This window comes from Lynx rufus, unplaced genomic scaffold (genome assembly GCF_022079265.1).
Source record: "Lynx rufus isolate CCGP_SWC_20201006 ecotype Redwood Valley unplaced genomic scaffold, mLynRuf1.p SCAF_18, whole genome shotgun sequence".
In the NCBI taxonomy this organism is placed as follows: Eukaryota; Metazoa; Chordata; class Mammalia; order Carnivora; family Felidae; genus Lynx; species Lynx rufus.
The window spans coordinates 21,932,167-21,944,625 of record NW_025814832.1 but is presented as its reverse complement, the minus strand read 5'-3'; the positions used below and the strand labels follow the sequence as shown (position 1 = coordinate 21,944,625).

Genomic DNA, 12,459 nt, shown 5'->3' with positions numbered 1-12,459 from the left:
TTGAGTTTTAAAATAAAAACAGGCAAATTATCTCATGGTTAGAATGTCTGCATAAGATAGATTTAAACCTGTAGAAATGATAATCAGCATCTCTAGCCTAAGTATTATCCACTTTCACCCTCCTCTCTACTCCAGTGTAAGAATAAATTATAGTCTATTCATCTCAGTCTATTTACTTGAGGTTCTTAAGTGATTTGTTTCTGTATCCCATTATGATCAAGCAGAAAACTTAAATTTGTTACTTTATATCATTATATCCAGAATGTATCATTGACAGCTAATTATATAAATCAAAACAAAACACCAAAATACATTACCTATTAAGTAGTAGACAGCCACACCATTACAAAGATGGTTCAAACATTAAGTTATCCACTTTCTCACGCATGAACTCAGAACTAAACAAGCCAGGGTATTGGAATCCCAAGGGATATCTTCCCAAAGGGGTTGTTCATTATCCTCAACTCTGCAAAACTACATAGGCTTTCAGATGGCCAAGTTAGAGTTTGTTTTTTTTTTCTGGTTCTGAGACTAGCGGATACACAGGCAATTAAAAGGCAGGGAGAAAGGGGAGGGGTCCACCAAGGTAGGTCCCCATAATGGAATATCATTCAGCCCTGAGACGGAATGAAGTACTACTGATACACGCTACAACACGGATGAGCCTTCTGCCAGGGGAAAGAAGCCAGTTACAGAAGACCATGTCCTGTATGATTCCACTTACATGAGATGTCCAGAATAGGCAAATCCATAGAAACAGAAAACAGATTAGTGGCTGCCAGGGGCTGGGGGAGGCAGGGCACGAGGAGCAGGTACCATAGGTATGGGTTTCTATGTGGAATGGCAAAAGTGATGTGGAATTAAGGTGCTTGTGGTGGCTGCACAACCTTGTGAATATACTAAAAACCCCTGATTTGTACACTCTTAAAAAGGTGGATTGAACAGTATGTGAATTATATATATATATATTTTTATTTTAAGCAGGCTCCATACCCAGCATGGGGCTTGAACTCAAGACCCTGAGATTAAGAGTTGCAAGCTCCACCAATTGAGCCAGCCAGGCACCTTGCGAATTATATATTTTTTTAAAGTGACAAGATGTCATTCAAAACCTATTCCTAACACAAGCAGCAGAAAATGACATAATTGAGTAGTGACCTATTTTTTAAAGGAAAAGACAGGAAGTCAAATGATAAGAGAACAAAAGAAAATCTCAACACTTAGTAAATGTTTGTTGAGTAAATGAAAATGCAGCAAAGAGTTTTAAAGTGATAATAAAAATTAAGCCAGAATAACACTGAAGTTATTTAAATTTTTTTTTTCAACGTTTATTTATTTTTGGGACAGAGAGAGACAGAGCATGAACGGGGGAGGGGCAGAGAGAGAGGGAGACACAGAATCGGAAACAGGCTCCAGGCTCTGAGCCATCAGCCCAGAGCCCGACGCGGGGCTCAAACTCACGGACCGCGAGATCGTGACCTGGCTGAAGTCGGACGCTTAACCAACTGCGCCACCCAGGCGCCCCCACTGAAGCTATTTAAAACTCAGATTTCGGGGGCACCTGGGAGGCTCAGTTGGTTAAGTGTCTGACTTCGGCTCAGGTCATGATCTCGCAGAGCCCCGTGCCAGGCTCTGTGCTGACAGCCCAGAACTTGGAGCCTGCTTCAGATTCTGTGTTTCCCTCTCTCTGTCCCGCCCCTGCTTGTGTCTTCTCTCTCCCTCTATCTCTATCTCTCTCTCTCTCTCTCTCTCTCTCAGAAATAATAAATTAATAACTTTAAAAAAATCAGACTATATAAGAGCACAAATTATAAATACTATATTTTCATTAAAATTTGCCATCTTTTCTTCCTCAGATAAATCACAAGTAGAAAGAACAGGCAGATGATCGCTAAGCTGTGGGTACATTCACTCTCCTGCCTCAACACTTGAGCAAAGTCATGCGCCACCTACTAAAGCTCTTAACCTGAGGCAAAGACTGGCCAGATACTAATCAATTTCCTCTTTCTCTTAGACACCCTGCTTGATGGCATGCCCCAGCCTCTACAGTTAGCTCCTGACTGAGTTACAGCCATTGAAGTAGATGCAAATGCTGTTGTGCGCCACTCCTGAGGCCTGGTCCAAAAGAAACCTTCCACACACAACTGTCCATTCCCTTTCCCCTCTCCTCTACCTTACTGCAAGCGAGTATGATGAACTTGGGAGCCAGAAGTTGGAAAGAGCCTGCATCTCTACTGGAAACATCTGTTTTAAACTTCACATGAACAAGAAATAACATAACATTGGAGTCATTACATATGTATTTTGTGGCTTGGTTACTATAGCAACTACAGTTACTTTAACCCATAAATTAGCTTATAAACACGCATTAAATCTAAATTCTCTTAAACATTCTAAATCATCGAAGGTATGTTACCCCATGGTGATTTTAAACAGTTTATGAATTTGTTATTTTGGATGATTTTCTGGACGTTTTTCTAAAGGTGATGATTTTCTCCAACCTAAAACCTCCAGCAAAGTACCTTGGTAGAAACTATCTACGACTGTATTTCATGTTTTCTTTACCTCTACTGTAATTCAAAATATTAGTATTATCTTTTTAGGTATATGAGTTAACCACCAAGATCAGGTAATACAAATTCAGAACCTCTCACTCTTTTGAAAATACTTCAAATACTCAGCACAGCATAGTCAATGGACTCCATTTTCTCAAGGCCTAGGCCACATGAGATAGAATGGTGTTTAACAGAGAAGTACTTTTAAAAATGCTGGGAAGAACCATCTCTTCAAAGTCCTAAATGCCACTAAATAATCAGTAAAGGGGAAAGAAAAGGGAAGTGGGATGGACCGGGAAAAGCAGGAAAGAAAGGCCCGACTGGGCAAGGATGGCAGACATCCCTGACAGCCTCAAGTACCATAAAGTTAACCTATGTCTATTGTTGCTGCATTATTTCTGAGGTGTAGTAAAAGATCATTTCTTGTTTCATAGTTCCCATGTGTACCCAAATGTGAGAATTATCCCAGGAAAAATCCTAAAGCCTTGTCATTTTATTCATCAAACTAGTCACAACCTGAGATTAAGAGGAAATAAACAAGATTCTGCTCATCCTTCCTACCCTAAAACAACAAATAAACTAATCTGCCATTTTTTAAAAAACTGGTAATATTCTGAAGAACAAATAAATCAAATGAATCAGGACATCTAAAAAGAAAAGGGGGGAGAGGGCAAGAAAATAGAAGAATCAAAAGACTAATCCAAAAATTTCCCCTTTTAATAGCTAATAGAGATAATTCAGCCTTGTTTTGAATGCTCTTTCTTTCTATCCATCTTTCCAAAGAGCAAGACGACATGATTAAGGCAGGAAGAGCCACCTGCTCTGCCTGCTCAAAATCAGAGCTTACCTCCTTAGATTGATGGCCTTTGCCAAGTTTGGAACACCTTCCATCTCTGTTGTCTTCTGCCCCATCAGACTGCTGATAGGCCTATGGGGGGAAGAAAGAGAAACAGACCTGCTAGAATGCCGTATCCAACTCATTATTTGCCTTCTCAAAAGGAATCATCAGTTCTTACTATTCATGGAAGGCAGATAATCCAATGGTTATTTGGCCTCAAAAGATTGGCAATGGTCTTTCAGAAGCCTTTCCTTGAAAAATTGAGCATCGGAAGTCTCAACAGGTAAGCAAGAATCAAATGCCGACTTAAGAGAAAACAAATCTCAGACAACCACACCAAAACAGTAATAAAAGCCTCTCCTCTGCCAACTACGTCCTACACCGTGTCTCTAAAATTCAAAAGACTTTCAGACAGATAGATGTTATTAATCAATGACAACATGAAATGCTAAAGAATTCTCATGAATTGATGATCCTATCCTAAAAACAGAGTAGAATAACTTCAAAGAATCTCCATGGTAGAGATCTGACCTAGTCTCTGTCTTGAAGATGTTACCTAATCCATCCACGTCCAAAAGGTGGCTACTCTTCTACCTAAAGTCTCTATGTAGGAAGAGTCCATGCTTTCCCCTAGCACACATTCCTATGTATCACCTTACCTTCAAGGTTAAGAAATACTTCCTCATGATCAACCAAAACCAACAAATATATTTTCTCTAATTTAACCTTCCAAAATTACAGAAAAACAACTTGGTATCTTCTTTACCTATACCTTTATATGTTTAAAGTAATCAAATCATTTTTTATTCTGTTCTCTAAGCTAAATCACCATAAATCCCTTCACCGTTAGTCATAAAATTAATTTTCTCTGAAACTTTAGCTCTGGATATCAATTATAAACTATAACCTTAAGCTTCTCAATAGACAACACTAGACTACAGAAATGAGAGAGTCCAAATACAGACAATGAAACATAAAACAGATCTGAAGACCACATAGGATATTTCTTAATGAAGCAGAAGTAATAAAATGCTAGTGTTTGCATCAATTATCCTGTGCTTAATTTTCTACTTTCCCTATCAGATATAGGCTCTTAAAAAAGAAACCCTTGTATAAAATTTATTAGACATATAGAGTTTCTTAATATTGCAAAGAAGTAGATTTAAGCTAAATGAACTTAAAAAGTAGCTATTTAAAATATTTTTTAGTTTTTTATTATTTTTTATTGGGGGGAGGGGGGGAGGGGAAAAAGAGAGAGAGAGACTCTTAGGCAGGCTCCAAGTTCTGCGTGGAGCCTGACGTGGGGCTCAATCCCACAACTCTGGGATCATGACCTGAGTCGAAATCAAGAACTGGAACTTTCAACCAACTGAGCCATTCAAATGCCCCAAAAGTAACTTAAAAAAAAAACCAAAAAAACTTTCTGTATAATGTATTCCTTTTTTTTTTTTTTTTTTTGGTAAAGTTTATTTATTTATTCTTGAGAGAGAGAGAAAATCCCAAGCAGGCTCTGCGCTAGGGACGTGGGGCTCCATCTCATGCACTGTGAGAACATGACCTGAGCTGAAATCAAGAGTCAGACACTTAAGTGACTGAGCCCACCCAGGCACTCCTTATTTTGCCATTTTTTTAAATCAGGAGATATAAAACTCCTAAAGCCGCCTTATTAAAAATCTGCTTTCAGCAAAAATACAAATCATCAGTTTTCTATTTTAATAATTGTAAAAATAACACAGAAGAGATTGCCTAGTGACAAGAAAAAAATTAAAGTGGAAAAAGTGACTTATTACAATATTATTCAAATTCTCAGAATATTAACATTTACTGCCAATCACAAAGCCCAGGAAAGGCAATAATAAAGCCTTTTCTTAACCTGAAGGCATTTTTTCTAAGTGATTTGAAAAACAGTGACAGAAAATATTTAGGCTCTTCTATCTATTAACTGGTATGAATCTATACCTGGTAACTTAAAAATGGTTTCTCTTTCTTCTGTGTTGTGAAAATTCTCAATTGACCATTCACATTATTAACAGACAGACCTGGCTTATGAATAATCCTCGAATTAGAAGTCTGTCCTAATCCTCTTATTCCTTTAAAATAAGAAAATATGTACATTAATAATTTTAATACCTCCCCATGCTTTCCACCTAGTATATGCTAATACTTATAAAGTGCTTTCCTTCCAATAATAATATATGTTTCAAGGTATTTGAAAGTAACTTATTAGACTATGATCTTGATACCAAATTTAAAAAACAAATGAATGTTGTTTGGGGGGAGGGGGTGGAAAGAGATAAAGGTCAGAATAAAGCTCCACCACAAATGTCATCAATTATCCAAAAATCATTTTTCCGTTTAATTTTTAAAAATAGGTTTGTATTCACAGGAAGGAAGACCAGATTCAGAGAATACTTCCTAAGTAGCTTAAAAATCACTGCCATCATCTCCACAATTCAAGGGAAAGTCACCTGTTATAAATTCAAGGAGCTTAAGGGAAACAGTTTTCTCAAGAGAGAATCAAACAATAAATGATTCCATATCAGCTCTGTGTGTTAATATGTTGCAAATAATGAGTCAAAGTCATAAGTTATGATGAACAAAATGAAATATGCTACTAAACCTTACTTCTCCAATTCTGTTCATATTAAAAATGACCAAACACTATTATAAATCAAGAACCACTAAAATATTCCTCTTCCTTGCCCTGCTTCCTTAAATATATTCTAAGAAAATTACCAAAAGATAAAGAAACCTATAGGTTTGAAAAAATATTTACTCCAATATGATTCACTACACTGGAAAAAGTGTCCAACTAGCCAACAGAAATTTGTTTTAGTTTACCTGTATTTATTTTTACCCTGATTCATTCTTTCATTCCACAAAGGATTTGAGATAGCTTATAAGAATATATCCTAACAATTCATTACAAGTGTGTAAAATACAGATAAAAAAAAAAAAAGAAACAATTTAAAAATGCCAACCAGGTAAGGTCCAACAAACTAGTCCTTACGGTTGCACTTCTAAGTTTGTTCTGAGTTTCCAGAAGCCAAGGTAAAAAAAAACAAAGTGGCCATTAAATAATTCTCACTAGAATAAAGGAGAAAACATAGTTCTCCAGAGAAAACAAGAATTGATAATAGATGGCATAGCTTCTGGATGATGGGTGTAGGCACACATTTAAAAAAGAATAAAGATTATACAAGAGAAACATGACAGAGTTAAGGAAAAGATACAAAGTTATACATACACTCTAACTGAAGTGATATAAAAACATAGCACATATGGGAAAAGACTAGATGGTCACATACAGCCCTTCCCCCATGATATGGAGTTCTTTGACTGCAATGACCATATTACATTCTTCTATACCACAAACATACTCTCCTGTACCAAGCTAAATGCCAGGCATACAGTAGTATGATATTTTTAACTATCTATATTTACTTGGCTCATTGAAGGTAATATTTGGCTTACAAGACAGAAGTACTCAATATACAAAAGAACTAACGAATATAAAGTATTTTGTGATGAAGAACCCATTATGCCACATCTTGAATAGCAAGGCTGATTATAGACTCCTTGCATAGTTGTCAAGAACCGACAGGCCTTTCTCAACCCACAATTTCATTTTTCCACTCCATATATGTTTCTGATTCTTCCTTAAGGCTCACAAGACATTAACTACAAAGAAGCATTATTGTTACTCCCAGATAAGAAATCATATAAAGTGGCATTTTAAAAAATGCTTTATTCATGTTGGAAAAACCAAAACATATCCTACATAGTTCAAATTTTGAAAAGAGAGCAACTAGAAATCTCCAAAATTAAACATGACCACAAAACTGTAACAAAATTTTTATAGACTCAACTTCTCAACATTGTGAAATCATATCACAACCTGAGAGATTCCATGCTATCAAAAGCCGTAAAGTATGTCCTTTAATTCAGTTCCTATTTCTTGATGTTTTCTTGCTTCTCAAAAGCAAGTGACTACAACCAAAATTTCCCCTCTTAATACAGGAAGTAATCTTCAAAGCAGAACTTGGGACTTTCATTGTGGCTACTTTTTAAAGAGGATATGTGTCCTAAAACATATTAATCACAAGTGACAGAGAGTCTCTAAAATTAAAGACTCTTAACATACAAATATAAACATAGAAATTAGACAAGATACTGCTATCATATTGCATGCAAAAAAATGGCACTAAACAGAAAAAATTGCACCCATCCCTCCTCTATTATAAGTATCATTATCAGTAATTTCTGTGGCCTTAAGTTTTTATTACAGATGTTAGAAACACAAAAAATACACTCAAAACTGAAAGTTTAAGACAATACAAATATATATTGCATTACAGTAACTGTAACAATCACGATATATTCTTTTAAAAAACTGATAAGATTAAGTAGTCTGGATATTCTGTTGCCTATCATAGAAAAAAGTATTCATATACTCTTTTACGTACACTGGTTTACATTTGTTTTCATCTTTTTTTTTTTTTAAGTTTATTTATTTTGACAGAGAGAGATGCACGAGTGAGGTGGGGGCACAGAGAGATGGAGAGAGAGAATCCCAAGCAGGCTCCATGCCATCAGTGCAGAGCCCAACAGAGGGCTCAATCTTGTGAACCATGAGATCATGACCTGAGCCAAAATCAAGGGTCGGACGCTTAACTGACTGAGCCAGCCAGGCACCTGTTTTCATCTTTTAAAAAACATATTTCCCGTCCTGGTTTTCCAAAAGGGTAGGGAACTGGTGATACTTAAAGATTATCTCCTATCAGAGATCTAGGCCAAAGCCTACAAACTCTAAGTTATAAGATGAATACATTCTTAGGATCTCACATATCACATGGTGACTACAGTTAATAATATTGCAGTATATATTTGGATTTTTAAGAGACTAAATCTTAAGCATTCTCACCACAAAAATTAAAATTAAAAAAAACATAATTCTCAGGTGATGGATTTGTTAACTTGATTGTGAGAGTCCTTTTGTAACGTATATGTATATCAAGTTGTCACACTGCACCCTTGAAATATATACCATCTTATTTGTCAATTACATCTCAATAAGTCGGGAAGGGTAAAAATATAAATGAAAAGATTACCTCCTACCACCACCTTTTTTAAAAATAAGGAGCTTTGACTCATTTAGAGATCAGAGGGAGAGAAAAACTAAGAGCGTAAAATGAAAAAACATTCAAATTATTTTCCTCCCCTAATTTTTTTCAGATATTTAAATGTGGTAAAATAAAGTCTTGGAAGAAAATTTTAAAATACACTAAGATTTCATATTATACCCCGTTAAAGCTTAAAGAAAAAACAGAAGGAAGAGAGAAGAAAGCAACCAGATGCAAAAGAAAAATATTCCAAGATATCAAAGGAAAAGGGAGGAGACAAGCATTAATAAAACACGACTCATTAAAGCCTCAGCTCACAAGCCAAGAGGTCTAGTGTTACAAGCTTTGTGCATCTGAATGGTCAATTTTGATTAACCGCAGTTACAAGTTCTTTTTAACTGTTATTTAGACACCAAGATTTATTTCAAACTGGGATAAACTCCCAGGGAGAGAATTTCTTGGTGGGATATTACATTATTAACGAAATTAAATAATAAAGTTTCAGATTAAATTTAGCTCAAAGACCACATCTACTTGAAGAATTTCTTCATCACTTGCCTAGAGAATTAGCAATTATTTTTTAAATGATACCTTATTTTTTTAATTACTTTAAATTAAGATGGAAAACACTAGTAATCAGTGTTTCTCAGAGAGAAATGAGAAGAAAGATACCACCCAGCATGACAATTCCAAAAAAGTTGGATATGATTCACTGGACTGGATAACAAATCTTAATTAAGAGATTGCTTATTTTGTTTATATTTACTAGGAAGGAACAGGAAGCAGGTTTTCGAAATTTTAGTAATTAAAGGGATAAAGTGTATGTGCAAAAAATTAGTAATTTATGCCATTTAGGTACTTTTGTGAAAAAAGTAGCAGTATTTCCTTTGAACGTAAGAAAAATGCTTCAGGGGAATTCTTCCTATAATATCTCCCTTATCATTCGAACAGATTACTTACTGTATAAAAGGATTCTAGACAAGAAGTTCCTTTCTAGGTCTTAATCCAAAATTTGGAACTCTTCAAGAATCAAGAGGAAAATACAGTAAGTAGAACAATGAGGTTGTCAACTGTGCCTTTAGTGTCTGGTTCTAAAATACAATACAATCTCTGATATAAAACACAATCACGTTAGGATTAAAATATTATCTCAACAGCTAATTTTTCTTCTTCTTTAACTAGAGAATGCTCAACTCTTGAAATGTACCAGAAGCTTGCGACTGCCACAAGACTGTTTCTCTAGAGGAGTGGTACTCAGCAATGTGACTCCAGTAATATATTTGTTAGTGTATGCACTGTGGAGTCCATCATCCAGCTCTCTAAGACCTTAAATTCCTGAAATAATTTATTCTATTCTATTCCATTCCATTCCATTCCATTCCATTCCATTCCATTCTATTGCATTCCAATCCATTCCAATCCATTCTTTTCCATTCTAAGAAGGCTCTACATGCAACCTGGGGCTTGAACTCACAACTGGCTTAAGAGCCAGTCTTGATCACACTCTGAGCCAGTCAGGCGCCTACCCCCCTTAAATTTCTATAGTGGAATCACAGAAGTCATTCGATACAGTCAATGTGAAAAAAGGAAAAGATAGGGCCCTCTAGGTATCTACAAGCCTAAAAGTTACAAAGAGAAGACATATGGCTCATTTTGTCTCACTGTAATTGGCTTCTGTAACCAAACATCCACTGGCTCCCTTCTATGACATCTGCTTAATAGCCATGTCAGTTCTCCTTGAATTCTACAATGATTGAACTCCAGATTCCAAGTGATTCAAGATTTAGCTCGATTAGGCCATTCCAGAATGCTAGAAGAAGCAGTCAGTTATCACAGTCCAAGCCTGGTAGTCAGTGAGATTTAGCCACCACGAATTCCTGTCCTTGACAGCAGGTGTCACTATGTAGCCTTAATGGTTGATGTAGGAAGAACTATGGGCCACCTCTCACTCCCAAGGATTCTGAGAGTTTACAGTGCTGGGAGGGAAAACTGGAGAGCTCCTCTGCCTGCCCAAATCAAACACGAAAATAGGCCATGAAGTTTCTCCCCATTTCTTTTTCTAATTTTGACTTAATTAGGTCCACTTTCATTAGCCAAAAAGAGAAATCATCCTTGGAGTTTAAAACAATAGTTATTTTTAAATCAAAAATAAGATAAAATTGTACTTAAAAATGAAATAATTCTGAAAAATGATATTCTGTTCCTTTAAACTCCCTCGGTTTTCCACTAGAAAAGAACGAAATGAAGTCAGTATTTTTTTTTAAGTAAACTCTGTGCCCAAAGTGGGACCTGAACTCACAACCCCGAGATTAAGAGTCACATGCCCTACCAAGTCAGCCAGATGCCCCCAGAAGTCAGTAATTCTATTACACACACTTCAGAGCTAGAGTTTTTGTCACATTTTTAAATTTCAAAGCAATACAGAAAGCAGTGGCACTTTGTGTAATTGATCAAAATCAGAAGAAATGATCCACATGCACACACATCAGAATCCTGAATAATGGATATAGTATAATGTTAACCACCAACAAAGGCTCAGAGCTAAATTGAAGAAGAGAGTCTTAAATGTATCTTTGATTTAGTCATTTCTGTAGACATCAGTACCATGTGAAAATGTGAACAAAAAAGGACTAAGCCTAGCTTCCAGGTCTCACTCTTCAGCCTGGGATGACAATTCCAAGCATATACTTGGAACACCAGTCAAATGTCAAGATGAGTCATTGCACTATTAGAGCCCACTCTTTAATGTGCAATTACAGAGGAGAAGTATTTTTACTTACTCTGGTCAGCATAGTTTTTTGCTTTGAGTTCAAGTTGTCTTGTTTGAGATTCTAAAGATTCCACTCGGGTCTGTAAATCCTTTTTTTCCTGTTCTTGAGAGTCTTCAAATTCAATGAATTTCTAATAGAAAAAGAAAAGTATTATTTTCATTAGAGAAATGAAAATTTTTTAACATTATCAATTCCTGTGTTTCTTGGTATCAAGAATCACAATTAGGCATTAACTACCCAGAAAGATCTCAGAATCAGGAACTTAGGTTGATTTTTAGTTTCTCTATAAAAACATCCAAATATAGAAGGAAAAAGATGACACAGTAGTTTATGAAGTGCTTCCACTTCACATCATTGGAAATTCCAAAGAAAATACACACATCCTACTCCAAATTTATGAATACTTTAACTAGCATATTTGCATATTCATGAGTTAAAGACATAATTTTTTACATATTGCTGTACAGAATATGTGCAACAAATGGAGAACTATAGAATGATGATGTGTCAATAAATATTTGTTCAATTGTTTAATGATTCTAGATTACCTGAACTATGGAGTTTAAATTCCTGAGAAAAAGAGAACTCACTAGAAATAACTTCACCAAAAATTCAATTTACTGAAACTGTTCTTGTCAAGAAGATTATCACTAAATCTCAGTCTCTTCATCTTAATTCTTCTATCAGTATCATTTGACATCTGATCACTCACTCCTTAAAACTTTTTTTTTTTTTTTTTTTAATTTGGCTTCCAGGATTTTGTTTTCCTTCTACTTTACTGGTGGTTCCTTCTTGGTCTTCTTTGTTGGTTCTTTCTGTTCTCCCCAATTTCTTAACATTCACAAGGTCAGTCCTTGGATAACTTTTTCTCTTCATTGTTTATTCTTATTCTCTGATGATCTCATCCAGTTCCATGGCTAACTATACTAACTATATGCTGACAACCTCCAAATTTCTAGTCCAGTCTCTAGCCTAGACCTCAATTCCAGATTTACATGTCCAACTGCCTACTGAACAACTTCATCTGAATGTCTAATAAGCATCTTAACCTCAACATGTCAAAGCTTGCTCCTCTTGGTGTTAGCTAGCTCATTTAATTACTGTGGTCAATTGTTCAGGCTCAAAACTTGAGTCAGCTTTGAGTCTTCTCTTTCTCTAACACCTCATATCCA

General features: G+C 35.7%; 1 protein-coding gene across 1 annotated transcript in view; it reads right to left on the bottom strand.

The window, feature by feature from the left end:
- The window catches only part of SPAG9 (sperm associated antigen 9), a 133,418-nt gene that overhangs the window by 88,342 nt on the left and 32,617 nt on the right, over positions 1–12,459 (bottom strand). Inside the window, exon 2 of the mRNA XM_047081026.1 lies at positions 11,297–11,417. Coding sequence (XP_046936982.1) covers positions 11,297–11,417 — 121 coding nt within the window. The remainder of the gene's footprint in view (positions 1–11,296; positions 11,418–12,459) is intronic.